The following is a 20,044-nucleotide window of genomic DNA, read 5'->3' on the forward strand; positions in this document are numbered from 1 at the left end:
TGAGAACAAAATATAGATTGGGACAATGAGTTTTTGGTAAATAAGGTAATCTGGAAGTTAGTTTAATTTAAAGTATTGCAGCTAATACATTTGTTAATACCACCTATTTTTGTTTGCATTCATAACAAATTAGAACAGTACCATACCTCTCAACTGCACAGATTTTGCCCCATGTTTTTGATATGTTTCTCATAAAATTGTGGCTCTCTGCAAATCAATAGCAAATTAGTGAGAGTTGGCCAGAAAATAATGCCAGACATTTGAGTTTCAAACTTTATACCCTACGAAAAATTCATGTTAATGCAAAACCTGTTATTCTATCAATTTTCTAAATTTGTAAGAGCAATATTTCAAAAGTGTCCCTAATTTTGGACCTTTGTCCACCCATTATTGATGGCTTTGTTCCGATTTCTTGTTCTAAGAGTTTGGTTTGAGAGGTGTGACAGTACCCAATGAGTAATCTTTGGCCTTAATGCACCCCATGAAGCTGTTTCTTTTTTAAAATGGATATGCATTTTCTTGAGCAAATTGTTCTGCTCTTTAATTATCTGATCTCTGCCAGTTCTGTCTTTTGGTAAGTAATTGCACATAATTGTCCTTATTTGCCTTCCTAACTTCTTAGTGACCGGAAGAAATGAAATATTACCCAATTTATTTCCAGGTTACTTTAGACTGTTTGTGAACAAGTAAAACTTTTCAGATCTGAGTCTTTATGCTGTTTTTAGTGTATCAAGATAGAAGAGTTATTCTTTCGTTACTGTTTTTTATTTATTTTTTTTTTGCACTTAACAGGTGGGTGGCAGCATTGCTTCAATGTTTCCCAGTTTACGTGATAATGGTGATATACCAGATATAGGCCGAACTGCATTAGACAAAACAGCTGTACTAAATACATTGCCTGCTCATACTCCACCTCGCTCACGGGATTACAATCCTTTAAATTATGCTGATAGAAGTGCTGCTTTGAAGGAGGCCATGTTTGATGATGATGTTGAACAATTTCCTGATGGTAAGCCACCAATTTTTCTTTTTTTATCCTGACGATAATATCTTTTCAGGCATTTGGCTTTTGATTACCCTTTATCTGAGAAGGAAAAAAACTATCATTGTTCAGTTACACCAAAACAAGAGAGATGTTGCTAAGATTAAAATATTTAACTAGTGTATTGTTGGCAGTTTTTGGAAGTCTGCTTGCATGTTACTTAAAGAAACAGTGGTGTTTGTTGTTAAATTTGTTTTGTAGAACATGGGGTTCGTGACTGAAAGTTTTGGTCAAAAAAACTTAACGTATTTTTTATTGCTTTTTAAATAAGTTTGATGATGGTGGGATAGTAGGTGAGGTTTGCTTTAATTTTAGCTTTGCCACGTTTGTAAATTATTAAGTATATGTTTAAACAGATCTATTTCAGTAGATCGAAATACCATAACACAGAAATTTAGAAACCTGGGATGAAAAGACTGCAAATGAACATCAACGAAAGTTAACAATGCCAAAACTTTTAAAAATCAAAACACCTAATGCGCATGTCTGAAAGCTCTCAAAGATCAAGCTGAAATCAGAAAAACAACCTCTACATTTAAACACATCACTTAGAAAAAATAGCTTTTTCTACTTTTTTTGCAGGGGGGACAAGCCCCCTGCAACCCCCACATCCCCAGCAAATTGTATATTCCAATTCTGAGATTGCACTACAGTGCAGAAAAGGGTAGATTTCCCAGTCCTCACTGTACCACGGTCTCCGTTCACAATCATTAAAATGAAATTTTTTTCCCTTGCATGATATGTTTAAATGAAGAAGCTGTTCTAAGTGCAGCGCTATCTCCATTCAAAACCGCTGAGTACTTCCACACATGTGCATTAGGTGTTTCTATTTTTAAAAGTTTCAGCATTGTTAATTTTCATTGATGTTCATTTGCGGTCTTTTCATCTCTGGTTTCTAAATTTCAGTGTTATGGTCTTTTGACCTACTGAATTAGATCCGTTTAAATAGCACTGCTTAATTACAACCCTTGTTACCTAAAGACTAATGGGAATGCTTGCTGAGTTGTGATATGTTATGTACAATGTAACTTTCTAAAGCTAGCTTCAAAAAATGCTGATATGTCAAGAAATATGATTTGAAAATTGAAACGCAGTTGTTCTAAGAAACTTGACTTCACAGCTGAATTAATTTTTAATCTCCAAAAAAACTTAATCCTATATGTTTTTGTCAATAGACTGAGCTTGCAATATGTGATTCGGTTTCATTTTATTGCAAGCTCATTTCACTGACCAAAAAAAAAAAAAAAGCTGTGGTGCATTTCGCTGAAAACTCCTTTCAACAAAAAACAAATTTCGCCGAAAATTTCATATATACCTCCAGAATAGGTGTACTACAGGTACTTGTGTGCTAATAGCTTGTGACACATCTGCTTGCTGCCACTTGATCAAAAAAGTAAGTGCTTGATGTCCCAGTAGCCTGGTTTCTGCATACTTCCCAACATACACTCCTATAAATTGTATAGCTCTACAAGAACATAAAACTCACACCCAGTCCCCAACCTGACTTGACTCTCCCTCCCTAAACTCCCCAATCACCTAAAGTCTCCAGTCTCTCCCTCATCCACTTTCTAAACCTAAAATTTCCTTCCTGCTCCCTAACCCTAAAATCCCCCTCCACCTCTCATTCCTTAAACCTAAAATCTCTATCTGCCCCTTAAGCATGAAATCCCTCTACCCCTCCCTACTCCTAACCCCCTTTCTGCTGTTTTCCCCATGGCTGCTTGTCATAACTCCTATTTGAGTTCAAGCAGGAGCAGCAGCAACAGCTACAGGATGCTCAAGTCCCTGGCTTTGAGGTAATGTTTTTTTGAGTGTTTGGGACTTGTACCATTGTAAAACACTCCTCCAAAAACATTTTTGCAGAGAGAACAAGCCCCCACCCCCATCCCCCCTTTGGGAGGCTTTTGCTTTCACACTCCCGTAACATATATTTATTCCACAGTTGCATAATCTGAGAGAAAAGAAAATGTTCCTCACACAGTGAATCACTGCTGGTGCACATATATAAGCTTCTGGGAGATGGTGGCAAAGTGTAACAGAGAGTATTACCATGGTACAAATACTAATCAACACTAATTTACATTGTGATTTCTGTGCTTCAAAAGATACTAGCAGTCATTTTCCATACCATTAAATAATTTCAATAAAATGTGTTTTGATGAAATGAGTTTTAGACAAAATGGACCACAGTTTTTTGTCAATAAAATGAACCAAAGCCAGAAATAGAAAATACCAGCCTGGCATAATGATAAATAAAGCTTCTTGAAGGATGATGGATCATAATCTGGACAGCTGAAACTATGAATCCCAGTTTTTATATATATATATATATATATATATATATACATATACATATACATACACATACACATACACACACACACACACATACATATACACACACATACACATATGCAGTCAAGCTTTGTTGCATAAAACACAATTACACATCACCTCAGTAGAGCAATTCTCATGCATGTGTCACTTTATCACCACTAGTAGCTGGCCCATTTTCATTAATATCCTATGCTACAGTTCATTGTATCATTTCCATCGGACAGAGCCCAGAATTGGTGTTTATATTTGACGGTTTAAGTTAATGCTGTAAAGAATATTACATTCACCTGCACTTCTCACACATGGTGCACCATATGTTTTTAGTGGTTGGCTGCTTCATTGGGTCTATATTAAAAGACGGAAAATCAAAAGATTGCACTGGTGAGAAAGGGCAAATATTCCAATCTTCACTGTTCCGCGATCTGACAAACAGCACTTCAAGGTTTAATTTTTTTCACTCTTTAGGTGTTTACTGTTCTGCTCTATCAGTCTTGTAATATAGACCCGCTTCATTCCCTACCCCATCCCTATCCTATAAATCCCAGTTTTATGTTACATTCTAAATACTGGAGTATCATACTTTGCTGGAGTGCTACAAAAGTATTTCAAGTGTCTTGTCATAGAATGAATAACAGAGTTGTTCATCGAATTGTCATCATTACTATGATGCCTCCAATATTAATACTATGCACTTTGTTTCAGATATATTTACAGAAATAATTAAACTGTGCTTAAATTTTTTAAATGTTTGCAAACAGTTATAACCAGCACTTTATATTCAGAAGTTACGGGTTGTTTCTGGAAACATGGCCTGCTCTCTGAACTTTTAAAGGGAGCAGCTTTCCTGGTGAAATAGTTGAAGTATCTTGAATGACTGTAAGTAGAGGGGATTAAGAAATTGACCATTAGATGGATACAGCAGGTACGGTGGTACTGAAGCAAGAGCTGAGCCGTAGGACAAAAAACCCTTCAGTTTAGACATTTTTATGTCCCCATCCTCACCTATGGTCTCACATTTTGGGTAGTAAGTGACTTTGCAGGACTGATGATCTTTTACTCTGCATCATAGAAGAGCTAAACAGTTGTAGGGAATCCCTGAATAGAGACACTGCTTCTGTCAGCTGAGATTGGTCAATTGCAGTATTTTGGGCACATAGTCAGGATGCCTACTAACTCCTTCAAGGGGTAGTGTACCAGGTGTAGCCAACTGAAGATATTAGATAGAATATATAATTCATCTTCTCTGGAAGTCCCGCACAATAACCCAGAGACTATTTGGATTGGGAAGTCTGGTCCCCCCCCCCTGCTCTTCTTACTACCACCACTGTCCTTATCTGAACAGTTGGTTTGGACATTTATAGATGAATGGACAGATATTCTTAGTATGTTTCAGGCCACAGTAGCTGAGTGCCAAGGTTTTGTCTGTTTTTTATTTTCCTGTTGAGTTTAATATTTTGCATATGGGTATCATGTACACCATACCATTTTCATAATATTAGCTGGATGTGCAAACATTGCATGTTAGGTAGTCCTATCTCACCTTCATTTTTACATATGGGTTTGAAGCCGATCCTTGACTCCGACTCGGCCAATTTTCAAGCTCGAAGACTTCTGGTTGGCTCCTGGGTAAGCATGTATCCCATGGTGCACCAGTGCAATCCCCAGATCTCGTTTGCCGCGTTGACGAGTTTGGATGTGCTTCTATTGGCTCAGGTTAAGTCTCTTTTCAGTTCTTTCATTTATAAGTGGTTTTTGCATATTTACTGTTATTTAGTGGTAATATATATATATATATATATATATATATATATATATATATATATATATATATATAGGCCTTTATCTAAATTGTCCTGTGGACTTGTTTGACCTTTGTAGTTAGTATCCTGTGTACCAGTAGTTAGGCGCCATTACACTTTTTTTGCCTCGATCGTTAGTTTGGTGGCTTTTTGCCACTCTTAATCAACAGGGGCTCCTGTTGATTTATTTGTACTGTTAACTTGTTGTCTTTGGCGGGAATCCGCTAAAGTCGTATTTTTGGATCTGGTTAGTCGGAAGGTGTGAGATACTCACAGTGCCATGGAGCCAGTTCCCAGGAGACCAAATAAGTTCCTGTCTGCCCCTCCTGGAAAAGAGTTCTTATCTATGGGCGTTCCCATAGATGCCATGGTGGTGGCGGCCACGAAGGGGTTGGCGGCGACTTCTTCCTCTGTTCATCCACCAAATAAGGTGTCTCGACAGATGGACAGATTTGGGAAGCGTGTATTTAGTTCAGCTGCATTTACACTCCGATCTCTGAACTATCTTAACCACTTCACGAGGTTGCAGAGGGATCTCCTCAAGGAGTTAGGAGATTCCATACAGGGTGCTTGTCCTGAGGGAGCCCCTGATAGGATCTCTGCTCAGTTGTCCACCCCAAATTCTGTAGTTAACTCCTCATGCAGCTTATCTCCCATGCGGCTGATGGAGCGAGCAGAGCAGCGGGTTCAGGAGTTGCCCTTAGGCGCCACTTCTGGATGCACTTGTGTAATTTTGCGGAGCCGTTCAAGTCCACCTTCACCAATGCCCCATTTGATGGTTCCTCCTTGTTTGGTCCCAAGGTGAAAGAAACAGGAAGGAAAGACTCTCCCTGCCGTGGGAGTCTGTTTTACCGTTCCCTCTCGACCATACCCCAAAGGTCAAAGGGGAGGTAAAATGTGGTTCAAAAAGTCCCAGAGGGTCTTTCCGCACACACAGAGTGAATCTTCCTTCAGAGACAGAGGAGGAGGAAATGGTAGACGTTGCCCTAGAGGCACAGGCGGTCCGCAATACCAGCAAGGTCGTGATTCCTTTTGAGGTCGGCCTTATCAGCGCTCCTGATGTGGGGCCCGACTGCATTTCTCTGGGGCCAGTCAGGGGTTGCATTTCTTTGTATTCAGAAGCCTGGCTAAATATCACCCAAGACAAGTGGTTACAAAGAGTTGTTACCAGAGACTGTATCATACCCTTTTCCCTTTCACCGTTTGTTACCAAAAAGATCCCAGATGTTCCACCCAATCACAGGGATCAGGCAACTGCAGAGATCAATAAGTTGCTTTTAAAAAGAGTCATCCAGCCCATCCCAGCAGACCAGACAGGATCCAGAACTTACTCCAGGTTCATTTTAGTCCCAAAACGAACCGGAGACTGGAGGCCAATTTTGGACCTCAGCAGATTAAACGAATCCGTGAAGGACAAGTTTCGGATGGTCACACTGCAGTCGATAGTCTTGTTGTTAGGGAAAGACTGTTGGGTGTGCTCTCTGGATCTCCAAGACGCCTACTACCATATACAAATGGACAAGGCGTCAAGGAGATATCTGCGCTTCCGGCTGGGAGCCAGTCATTATCAGTTTCGTGCTCTGCTCTTTGGTCTCACCACAGCTCCCAGGGTGTTCACCAAATGCATGGCAGTAGTGACAGCTCACTTGAGACATCAAGGATTCCAGGTGTTTCCGTATTTGGACTGGCTCCTAACCGCCCCCACCAGGCATCTACTCATCCAAAACAGGGACGCCACCATTCAACTTTGTGCTCAACTAGGGATCTCCATAAACTGGGAAAAATCTGCATTACTGTCCTCACAATCTGTGATTTTTATAGGTGCAGAAGTAGACACAGTGGATATGACAGTTAGTCTCCCTGCCGAAAGAGCACAAAACCTCATCTCACAAGTTCAGTGTCTTCTTCCTCTTCGGAAGGTCAAAGCAAAATGGATTCTTCAGCTTCTCGGTACGATGGCCTCAACCATTCTGTTAATACCTTCAGCCAGGTTGCACATGAGAATTCTCCAATGGCTCCAGTTTTCGCAGTGGTCATTCCAATATCTACCACTGAGTCACCCTATCCTTTTGACAGAATCATGCAAAAAGGACCTTCATTGGTGGATAGCCCCCAATAACTTGTTCACGGGAGCTCCCTTGGTGCCTACTCATCCTGTTGCCACTGTGACCATGGATGCCTCCCAGGTCGGGTGGGGTGGGGGGGCATTATCTTAGCAGGACTGTCCACGGCACATGGCAAGAACACGAGGCTCATCTGCATATCAGTGTATGGAGATAAGGGTGATGCTTCTGGCGTTGCAAGCACTTCAGGACCTTCTTCTTCCAGGGACGATTGCGATACAATCATGTCGGTTGTGCGGTATATCAACAAACAGGGCGGTACCAGATCTTACCCACTTTGTTGAGAGACCATGCGAGTTTGGGAATGGGCAATTTCTTCCCAGTGCGTTCTGGTGACAATGCACATTCTGAGGACAACCATCGTGATAGCCGAAAAGCTAAGCCGGGCAATCTTACTGCCTCACAAGTGGTCTGTGAAACGGGAAACAGTGGAACAGATGTTCTGGAGGTAGGGACAGCCTTGCTGCGACCTTTTAGCTAGCCCAGTCAATGCCAAGGGCAACAGTTATTTTTCCCTAATTCCCCCTCTGGGGGAAACGCCTAGAGATGCTCTGGTCCACGCGACTTCTATATGACTTTCCTCCATTCCCTCTTATCCCCAAAGTGATTCAGAAAGCCAGTTGGCTGGGAAGCAAATTGATCCTCATTGCTCCTTACTGGCCTTATCAGGTATGGTTCCCCTTCCTTGAGCCTCTTCTCCTGGATGATCCTTGGAATCTGGACCCAGTTCTAGATCTATTGACCCACATGTCAGGTTTGCTACATCCCACTCTCCACACCCTCGAATTGACAGTATGGCTCCTCCTGTTCTATCTCTAGTCAGGCTTCATGATGTTTCTTCATCAGTGTCACATTTTCTCTTATCCTCGCATAAACCCTCAACCAGAATGCTGTATGACAGTAAATGGAAAAGGTTTTCTATTTGGGCACAGAAAATGAACGAGGATCCTTACAACGCTCCCATTCCCGTGATTCTGGAATTCCTTTTGGAGCTTTTTCAGCAGGGATCTGTCGCGGCCACCATCAAAGTATAATTGGCGGCAATCTCTCATTTTTATTTAGGGTCTCCAAATGCCAACCTTATTTCTCATAAGCTATGCAAGACTTTCTTGAGAAGAGCCACTTTACTGAGACCACCATTACAAGAACCTGTGGCTTCTTGGGACTTAACTTTTGTGTTGTCTAAATTGACATCCCCTCCCTTTGAACCTTCTCACTCATAATCTTTAAAATATTTGTCCTGGAAGACTGTGTTTTTAGTAGCTATTATGTCAGTCAGACGTGTATCTGAGATACAAGCCCTGTCTATTAAGCCACCTTATTTAATCTTTCATAAAGACAGGGTATCTTTACGTACCAATCCTTCATTTGCTCCCAAAGTTTGTTGTACTGCCACCTTAAATCAGTCCATTGAGCTTCCAGTTTTCTTTCCCAATCACTGTAATGCAGCTGAATATCGTTTCCACCAGCTGGACGTTCATAGACAGCTAAGTTTTTATTTGCAAAGGACCAAAGAATTTCAGAAGTCAGACCAGTTATTCATTTCTTTTTCCTACTCCAGATTGGGCTTACCAGTTTCTAAGGTGACATTGTCTTATTGGATTTCTAGTTGCATAGCCTTCATCTACAGTTCGGAGGGCAGACCTTTACCCCACAGGATCAAAGCTCACTCTACCAGGTCTCTGTCTACTGCTGCAGCCTTTCAAGCCAGGGTACCACTTGATCATATCTGTGCAGCAACTATGTGGGCTACCCCTCACACCTTTATTACTCATTATAAGTTGGATTTGGCAAACAGGGGTAGAGCATCCTTTGGCTCCACGGTGCTCAGGAGTATTTTCCAGTGAGCCACCCAAGAATAAGGCGTCATGCTGTCCCATATGTAAAAGTGAAGGTGAGATTCTACTACCTAACATAAAGAAGTTATGTACTCACCATAACGTTCCATGTTGGTAGTCCATCTCACCCTTCATTTTTACCAACCCGCCCTCCTGCCCCCATCCTGGAAGATCTGGAGGTAATAATTTAATTCTCTTGGTTGGTGACCCTTTAGTATTGGTTTGTTGGTTACGAGGTTTTCTGTTTCTAGCGAGCAGCAAACAAGATCTGGGGACCTGCTTAGCCATGAGCCAACCAGAAGTCTTTGAACATGAAAATCGGCCGCGGCTCCGAACTCATATGTAAAAATGAAGGGTGAGATGGACTACCAACATGGAACGTTATGGTGAGTACATAACTTATTTTTTTATTCATAACTGCCGCTATAAACAGTCAGGATTGGCTGTATATTTTACACACACACACACACACACACACACACACACATACACAAAGAAACTTTAGGCATTAATGAATACTTGTGGCAGAGCCATGAACTGGAGTTGATGTGCTCTCAGATTAAGTTCCCAAAACTTGAAAAAGCAATTTAGATGGTGTTGCAACACAGAAGTATAAGCAGAGTAAGAGAGCTGTTGCTTGAAAATATGTTGCTTTTTTTAATAGGACCACATAGAAAAATATACACAGACACATATTTTACTAGAGGAGCTTAAAAACCTTTAAATGGACTGTTTACTTGAGTTGTGACTTCTGTTAAAAATGTGCTGGACTACTGATGAACTTGGTAATCACAAGCAAGAATATTACTGTTGTCTCACAATGTGAGCCACCTCAGGACACAGGCACAATACCACAATAAAGAGTTCTGAACTCAGATGCAGGGTGCAAAAATGTCAAAACGAAGAAAAAAGCCACAGAGTGACACCGGATAATGAGGGCATAAGTTTTACAAATGATATTGAGTGCTTTCGTCCACAAATATTCAAAGGACTTCATCAGAATAAACATAAGAACAGTCACAAGGTATTTAAAACAGTAACCATCACTACATGCACAAATCACATGGCATAATTAAATAAACTATATTTATATATTTGTATTTTTATATTTTAATATACTTAAACGATACAAAATTTATTATGGACCTAAAACCACATGTCCAGAAAACAACTGAATAAATATTAGCATTATAATTTAATGGAATGCATTTTAAGTACACTATTCCAAAAAATCACATTATTTAATACTGGTGGCTGCCAGCACGGAGTCTAAGTTGCCATACTAATTTGTGTATTTCTAATTGATAATTAAAGGGACCCCCTCTCATATTCACAGGGACCTGCTGTGTAATACCGTTAGTAGTTTTATTTTAAAACTTATTGTGTCAGTAAAGATTATTTGTAGATTTTTTTTTATAATATCATAGTTGTGTTCATATATCCTCCTTCTCAATGTCTGTCTCATTTATGCAAACATAAAAAAAGACATGATGTACATTGAGATAAGTAAACTACGCCCATAGAATAACATGTAGAATAACCTTTAGGATGTATTACATAATTACAAGACCCCAATATTACCCGAAGTATCAGTGCAAATGTACTTAGTGTTTACCATAAGAAAAAAGTGTCACTTGTTTTTCTGTTGCTAGGAGTTTAAAATTGTAATATATTTTTAATGTTTCTGTCCCACTTATATACACCCAGGGATATATTTCTCAACTTTTCCTTTAATTCATTATTTCATCTAAAAGTATGCCACTGTTTAAAAATTATATCCTTTATTCTGTGGACGCAAATATATGTCAGTGGGTCCCCTTTACATTACCGACACGACACTTCACCGACACGCAGAAGACCGAGACAAAACGACCGACAAGCAAGTTGATCGAAAAGGTGATTTGCCGACAGCCGAAAGACCGACAAGGGTAACGTGTGAGCACGACTCGGTAAGTGTGCGATAGTGACGGAGTTAGGAGCGGTCAGGTAAGTGTGCGATATTGTGGGATTTTGGGTTAGGGTGTGGGAAAGGTGAGTGTGTGGTAGTGTCGGAGTTAGGGTTCGGGTAAGGTAAGTGTGTGATAGTGACGGACTGTAGTTTAGGGACGGGTTAAGTGAGTTAGGTTTAGAGTGCGGGTAGGGTGAGTGTGCGATAGTGACGGGCTTTATGTTTTAGGGTGGGTTAAGTGAGTTAGGGTTAGGGTGTAGGTAGGTTAAGTGTGCGATAGTGACCGTCTTTAGGTGTAGGGGTGGGTTAAGTGAGTTAGGGTTAGGGTGTGGGTAGGGTAACTGTGCGGTAGTGTCGGACCTTAGGGTTTGGGTTAGGGTTAGTGGATATATGTCATTGTGTGTCATGTGTAGTTTACGTTGTTTGTGTCGGTGTAATTGTGTTCGGTTTTGTGAGTTGTCGGTGTTGTGTGTTTTCGGTTATTTGAGGTCGGTGTTTTGTGTGTCGGTGAAGTGTCGTTTCGGTAATGTAAAGTAGACCCATGTCAGTACCATAGAATTCCTACATTTTATATGTTCAGCTGGGTTGATTAATGGTTAATAAATACTTCATTTTTTTTGCCTCCATTTCATAAAGCAGTATACTTTGTATCTCTGTTTTTTTAATCTGTTTAACGAATATATTAATAAATTCCAAAAGATATCGTCAACTTAAAATTAACTCTCTCAAAAAATTAACTTCATTGTGAAATGCTTCATCATCTGTAGTTAATCTAAAAATTCTTATGATCTGTGCTTTTAAAGTACATTTTTGCATGAACAAATTTATTAAAATCCAATCTATTAACAGTCTGACTTCACACGTGTAGCATCTTTCCAGCAAATACAAACACAGGTGGTAAATGTCTTCTAAAGTAATTTTTGTAAAATTACTGTAAACATTCATTATCACCAGTGTAAACTACATAGGCTTGAAGGCTTTTGGCCGAGACGTCAGAGAAGAAAGCTTTTTATTAAATTTTTCGGTGGAACTTGTGGTTGTTGCTTTTTTTCATCGTGTTCCAGGGTGCTGTTGTATCTTAAACTACATAGACTGTATGATTTATATATAATGAGCAGGTATCACAGACATCTGACCCTTATATCAGTCTTACCAAAACAGCTTGGCAAATATTTTAAGTATTTCTAACTAGAGCTGTATCTGCAAATCCACATACAGAATTCAAGGTATCCATTTTTATTCCAGAGAATATTTTTTTCTCTAGATGCATGTCTACTGGCCTGTTCCTGCTTACATACATTGTTTGCTAAGGTAACCCATTCTTGAGATCCTGGGGGGACTGGATTTTTTTCAATTTCTATTGATGCATTTTTTTATAGCAAACTGGGCCACTTCCTGTTTAGAGGAATCAGCATTTGGGGAGCCATGGGAATATCACTCTATTTGGGAAAATATTCTCAAGTGTTTAATACATGAGCCTTAAACTCTTGAGAGCTTTGAGCAGTCTAAAAATATGTACCTCTAGTTAGCTACTTGTGGGACCTCATCTCCAAGAAGGATTCACCTTTACTGGACATCCTGGCATGCAGAAAAATGTATGCAAAGAAATGAGATTTATGTGAAATGGTGGCATACCTTACATTCATTACCACTTTCTCCCAGGTCTGAGGCTGAAATTTTGCATATAGCCCTTTATCACTGCCTTCTTGCAGTCTGTCATGTGCCTCTTCATATAGGTTCATAGGTAGGTACTAGGCTATCGGCCCAAGGGCCTACGTAAGCCTAGCCAACAAGGTTCCCTGGCTTACGCCACCCAAGAAAGTTATTTTCCTGTGCCACTGTCGAGCAGAGACACAGAAGTGATCCTCGGGGTGTATTTCCTATTTGCCATCCACTCATCAAGATTTTTCTTGAAGAATGCTAATGAAGAACTTTGCTTGACATAGATGGGTAGCCTGTTCCAGAATATGGGAAGTCTCTGGGACAGGAATCTGTCCCTCCAGCATGTCCTGTTTATTGTGGTGACAAGGTTTAGGTCCCTAGAGCGTGTAGCTCGGAGGGCTTGGGATTTCTTTAGGTGTAGCATGTCCAACAGCTCTGGGTTTGACATAGCTTTATATGTTAGGCAGAGATCACCCCGGAGTAGTCGGTATGCTACGGTGTAAAGCTGGAGTTTTTTGAGGCGGTCAGTGTAGGGCATTTGTTTGAGGCCAGTGATGTACTTCTGTGGCCTTTCCAGCTGCTGCAGATGTCTTGTGAGGTACATTCCAAAAGGGGCATTGTACTCTGTAATGGGTCTAATGAGTGTCGAGCAGAGGGGAACAATGACCTCTTTTTTTCCTGGATGAGAACCCTTTTATGATGAGGTGTGCCACGTAGAAGGACTTCCTGACTACTGTGGCAATGTGACTATCAAAGGAGAGACTACTGTCCACCTGGATCCCAAGGTCTCTTATCACACATTCGGTGTTAAGTAGATTGCTGCCTATGTGGTAGTTCATGGGTACAGAGTTTTTACCAAAGGGGATGACACTGCACTTTTTGGCAGTGAGCTTGAGACCATGGCTCTGACACCAGGCATCTGTCTCAGTGAGGCCCTTCTGTAGGATGTCCACATAATTTGGGGACTTGACTATGGCTCCTAGTTTGCAATCATCTGTGAACTTCATTAGCCAGAGGCCTTCTGTGTTAGCCTATACTTCAGAGAAGTAGATACCAAACAGGAGAGGTCCCAGGACAGAATCCTTTGGTACTCCACTTGTCACTGCTTTGAGGTCAGATTTGGAGTCTGCAACTTTTACAGTGTGGTTTCTGTTAGTGAACCAGTTGGCAACCCATCTTGTGACGTAGGGATTTATACCTAGTTTAGTGAGTTTAGCTATAATTCCATACTGGGGGATGGTGTCGAAAGCCTTGGCGAGGTCAAGATAGGCTGTGTGAACCACCTTACCCTCATCTACAGCTTTGGTGACTGCCTCAAAGAAGTCGATCAGATTCAGGATGCATGATCTGCCTTTTACAAACCCGAACTGGGTGGGATCCAGAGATTGGAGGTTATCAATGTCTTTGTTTATGAGTTCCATGATGATACGTTCCATGGCCTTGCAGACCAGGCTCGTCAGGCTAATAGGTCGATATTTCCTGGGATCAGTGGTGGCTTCCCCTTTGTGGAGTGGGATAACTGTTGCTGTGCGCCATTCAGTAGGTGCAAAGCCTGATGTGAGGCTATTATTGAACATGGTGCTTAAGTGGGGAGCCAGTTCGTTCTGAAGTTCGTGTAAAACGCAGCCTGGGATGTTGTCTGGTCCCATGGATGCTGTGTTTTTGGCTTTAGTGAGTGCAGCTTTTACCTGCGTAGTTGTGATTACAGGGACTCCACATTCTTCCTGTATAGATATGGGCCCTTTAGGGGGTGGGGGTGGGGGTAAAGTTAACACTGAACCTATCTGCCTAGAAGCTTCTTGCAGGGCAGCAGTCACCGGTTCTGTCCTTAGAAGGCATGCATGGCTTAAGGAACATCCATTGCCAGACCATGTTAAATCTAAATTGTTGGATGCCCCCTTACACAAAGACAACTTATTTGGCACTAAGGCGGAAGAGGTCTTAAAAAAGATGGAAGAAAAAGCAAAATCTATGCAGACAGTGAAGGATTTCTTACAGGTCCAGCCACCCAAGTTCAGCAGGCATTGCCCCTTCAAGCACTGGTCCTTTCCTGCTCCCAACAGGTCAGTTCAGCCCAGACCCCGTGGAAGCAGACCCCTTGACAGCAGCTAAAGGGAATGCAGAGATCTAAACAGTGGACTTCCTCTACTTCAAAAACAGGGAGTTCTAAGCCACCCCCTCATGATAAGAACTCACAGTGACTCTTCTCCCCCACCCCCTGCCCACCTTCACTTACCCCTAGGAGACAAACTCTCCTTTCACACAAGCACCTAGGCCACCATTACCAAAGACCGCTGAGTCCTCAACATAGTGTCCCAGGGATACAAATTTTCTTTCTATACCTTTCCAACTCCAAAAAGGGGAGAGGCGCAAATGCAAGTCCTTTCCCTGCTCTCTGTGAGGGCAATAGAGCACGTTCCTGCAGAACAGAAAGGCCAAGGTTATTACTACAGATTTTTTCTTGTACCCAGAAAAGAGGGTACCTGGTGCCACATCCTCGATCTATCCATTTTAAACACCTTCCTGGTGATACCAAAATTCAAAATGCTTACCCTCCAGCAGCTGCTACCCATGCTCTCCAAGGGTGCTTGCCTAGCCACCCTAGACCTAAAAGAGGCCTACATCCACAGTCCTATCAGGGAATCATGCAGGAAATATCTACTTTTCAGGGCAGGATCTCTGTACTTCCCTTTGGCTTATCTACTGCTCCCAGAGTTTGCACAAAATGTCTGTCTCCGGCCATTGCCTTTTGCAGTCAAAGGAATATCCAGATTTACCCATACTTAGACGACTGCCTAATTCAGGCAGACAGCCAGGAAAAGCTGCTCAAGCACCTGGCCTTTGTAAAGTCCCTACTAACCTCCCTAGGGTACACATTCAACGAAAAGAAATCCAGACAAGTACCCACCCAAAGGATTATATTCCTGGGAGCAAGCCTGGACACAGCATCCCAGATGGCATTCCTTACACCAGACAAGCAAACTTTCCTGACAGCCTACTTCTCTCAACTAGCCACTAGACCCCAGTTTTCTGCAAGGAAAATCCTGAAAGCTCTGGGGTTCATTGCATCTTGCGTTCTACTCATTCCATATGCCAGACTGCATATGAGGAAACTTCAGTGTTATATATTTGTATATATTTATTGACCGGGAAAGTCCACTGTGTTGGGGACCCATTTTCAGTGGAGGCCCGGGGAGAAAAGCTCCACAATTAACAATAAAAGTAAAATAAGTAATGTAAAAAACGTTATACAAATAAATAGCAGCAGTAAACAGAGGTTTAAGGTTTTACAGATATGAAAAACAAATAAGTAAAAAATACTGCACTAAGCCTGCAGGCTAGAAACGTACTGTAAACTGATTATTCAATAAAACAACAAAGATACACACAAAGTAAGCGCTTTCAAGACATCCAGTCGCTTCATCAGACAACATTCAAAGACAGTGCTCATCCTAAATAATCCTCTACAAAGTCAGCTGACTTAATCACATCAATTAAAGTGAACAAAGTATTTAAAAATGTGTGCATATATAGTACGTAACATATGATATAAAACACATACTCAAAAGCATTTGCGTACATTTTAAAAACATTTAAGAACTGTGTAAAAACTATATAAAAACTATGTAAAAATCCTTCTTTATAAAAACAGCATTCTTTATTTATGCCTAAGAGGGCATGCCTTCAGAAAAGGTTTTAATGAAGATTAGACTGGATATTAGTGAACAGTAATCCCCTTACCTACAAAACAAATGTACTTCCTGATGATATTAGCGATCACTCACTTACCTTTATTACTAGACAAAAAAACCTTTATCTCCAACCCATTAACCTATAGAATAACTCGTAGCAAGAAAAATCTAGACCTAGTTAGCTACCAAGCTGAGCTCAAAGCCTGTAACTGGTCACCCCTAAAATCCCTGCCTCTTGATGAAGCCATCTCTTACTTTAATAAGACATTCTTGCAAATTCTAGACTACCATGCCCCCTCCCGCAGAGTCAGAACTAGGAACAAACCTGCTCCCTGGTTCTCAAAAGAGACCAGGCAGAAAATACTGCTGAGAAATAAAACCTGGGGCAAATGGAGAACTACCAAAAACCCAATTGACCATCAAAACTTTAGGCAACTTAGAAATTTGACAAAAAAATTAATACTCCTTGACAAAAAAAAACTATTACCTAAAATTCCAACAAACTCAAAATAAAAATCCTCAAAAATTCTTGTCAGGCATAAATAAAATACTCTATCCTGGACATGCTAAAACTCCCACCCCTTCTATTTTTACTCAGAATTCACCCAACCAAATTGCTGACACTTTTAACGAATTATTTTCTGAAACAGTGCAATGTTTAGCAAAGTCCCTTTCGCATACTAACACTACCGAGCCACTCTCTCTTATCAGTAAATCCCCCATATTTCAGCTCCAGCCAATTCCAACTTCTTTTATCCTGTCCCTACTTCGTAAGCTCAAACCATGTACGCCTTCAGTTGATGCCATTCCTGCTGAATATTTACAGATGGCAGCTGAAGCACTTGCCTATCCTATTTCTATTCTAATAAACAGAACCATTATAGAGGGTACTATCCCAGCCCTCTAGAAAGTTTCTTATATTATCCCACTGCATAAGGGAGGTAACTCAAAAGATCTATCAAATTTCCGTCCCATAGCCCTTTTCTCTTCATTATCAAAAATTATGGAGAAATTTATCCATCGGCAATTACTTAATCATCTCCCCCAAAATTACCTACTAGCTAATTCCCAACATGGCTTCAGGCCTTTTCATAGCACCACAACTGCACTCTTAACTTTTACTGACTGTATTAATAAGAATCGTAACAACAACCTACTTTCCTCAGCACTCTTCTTAGACCTCTCCAAAGCCTTTGACATGGTTAACCATCAGTTATTGTTAGATATACTTAAATCACTGTCACTTGATACTCAAGCACTCAATGGTTCAAATCCTACCTAGAGAATAGACAGCAAGCAGTTCTCTGGGAAAGTAGCTTATCCTCTCAACTCGCCATCACCCTGGGAGTCACACAAGGATCAATCTTGGGACCTCTCCTTTTTTCCATTTTTATTAATGATCTGAGTGCCTCGCTTCCCCTAACCACCACCTTACTATATGCCGATGACTCAACACTAATCTGTGCTGCTGACTCCACTACAGAACTTCAGACCAATACCCAAAAAGTTTTTACCTTAGTTGAAAATTGGTTCTACAACCGCCGTCTCCTCCTCAACCCTAACAAAACTAAGTTATTATTGTTTACTCCTACACAAAAGTCTTCCCCTATCTATTTCACGGTTACATCCAAAAATGGAACTATAATAGCACCAGACATAGCCACCAAACTTTTGGGTGTAACAATTGACAATAATCTTAACTTTGACTCCCACATTAATTTGACCATTAAATCTGTAAATAGAAAACTTGGCTCCCTATACAGGCTTAAACTCTTTCTTGATAACCAGTCGAATACATCAAAGCACCACCAAGTACGATGTTCCCCCAACAGTTGAGTAAGGGCACAGCACAGCCTGAAGTCAACCTGACTAAACGTCCTGAGGGTTCATCAGGTCGGAGGAAATCCTTGTCAATTCAATTCACTTTGGGTGGCTGTGTTGGCGTGGTTACTTGGATATTGTTAAACTCTTTCTTACTCCCTTAAGCTAGGACCACTATTGCCCAAACACACCTTATATCCACCCATCTCTAAGCCTCTCCTATCTATTCTAACCTTTCCAAAAGCAATCTGAACAAACTATCAACCTCATATAATAATATAGCTATATTTGCTACTGGTTCCGCATTTCGTACCCATCACTGCCAAAACCTTAATCAACTAGGATGGCTGGAATTACACAATCAGTTTCTTCTTCAGCAACTTATAATTACCCATAAGATCTTATATCATCCAATAAACTCTCCCATACTCTGTAACATTATCAAACCTTATAAAAATCTTACAACACTGCGTTCAGCAAGCAAGTTACTAGTAGCCTCCATTAAATCCAACAATAAATCTGGGGACTGCCTATTTACTAACTTTGTTGGAACCAACTGGAATAAACTTCCATCTAATCTTACATCACTTACATCAACACCCCTTTTTAAGAAACAACTAAGAACTTTCCTTCTATCCCAGTGGATATGCCCTTGTACTAATCCTGACTGACCTGCTTTTCTTTCTTGCCTATCACCTCTATGTCCTTATTATTCTTACCAATTTCCTTTGTACATTTTGGTATCACCCTGCAAGTATGTGACTTTTTCTAGTAACAAAAAGTACTTAAACTCTTTGTTTCAATAAAATACTTCTACTCCCTCTTTTCTAGTAACAAAAAGTACTTAAACTCTTTGTTTCAATAAAATACTTCTACTCCCTTTTTCCTTACCAGCTCTGACTCATCTGTTATGCCCTTCTCTGAGGGCTTTCAGTTAACAACTTGTTAGCAGACATACCCCTATGTATCTCCTTATTCGACCTCTCAGTGATATCCTGTTGTAATTCTGCTTATTTAATAAGTTTTTAGGCTAAACAAATTGTCAAATTTTGTTCTCAATGGATATGTCTTGTATTCTTTCTCATCTGGCTACACCTATGTATTGAAGCTGTTTTTCTCCAACTTGTTGCTAATATATTGTTTTTTGCTTAATTTAGATTCAATTTAACATATACTGAAATTGAATTATGCTTTAACTATGTAATTTTGGAGCTTTTCTCCCCGGGCCTCTACTGAAAATGGACATATATCCAGTTGGACTAGCCCGGTCAACAAATGTAAAATAAATAAAATAAAAAGTACTGTTAAGACCTGGAGATCTTTCAGCATTTAGCAGAAGAATCCATTTCTGTCCTGCTGCTTCTGTACGATTCTCCAGGTCCCCCCCTTTAATATCTACATCTAATACTTGTAAAACAAAAAATGTAAAACTGTGTAGGATCATTTTGTAGTACATGTACTGCTAATGCATTATTTTCTTTCTTGTTCTTCACATCCCTGATGTGCTCAAGCACTTTGTCTTTAAGTTGTCTATTTGTTTTACCTACGTAGTAGGCATGACATTTCTCACAGAAAGAAAAATAAACCAAATTGACTGTTTTACAGTCTGCATAGTACTGCATTCTCAGTGTGAATCTCAAAGAGGGATGTTGGTAAAAGGAACTAGTATATACATATTTGCATGCTGTACAATTTCTACATGGAAATGTTCCTATCCTAGTAGATTCATACAGGTTTTTGTTTACACTCTTCTTATGGCATAAGTGTTGTTTTATGGATTAT

The 20,044-nt window shown here is 40.4% G+C and overlaps 1 protein-coding gene across 20 annotated transcripts in view; it reads left to right on the forward strand.

The window, feature by feature from the left end:
• CLASP2 (cytoplasmic linker associated protein 2) overlaps positions 1-20,044 on the forward strand; it is a 7,203,062-nt gene that overhangs the window by 6,193,658 nt on the left and 989,360 nt on the right. For all 20 annotated transcript variants that reach the window (XM_044064956.1, XM_044064947.1, XM_044064955.1 and 17 more), the window contains one exon: positions 793-1,009. In XM_044064956.1, coding sequence (XP_043920891.1) covers positions 793-1,009 — 217 coding nt within the window. The remainder of the gene's footprint in view (positions 1-792; positions 1,010-20,044) is intronic.

This window comes from Protopterus annectens, chromosome 3.part0, assembly GCF_019279795.1.
Source record: "Protopterus annectens isolate FY-2018-M chromosome 3.part0, PAN1.0, whole genome shotgun sequence".
NCBI classification, from domain to species: Eukaryota; Metazoa; Chordata; order Ceratodontiformes; family Protopteridae; genus Protopterus; species Protopterus annectens.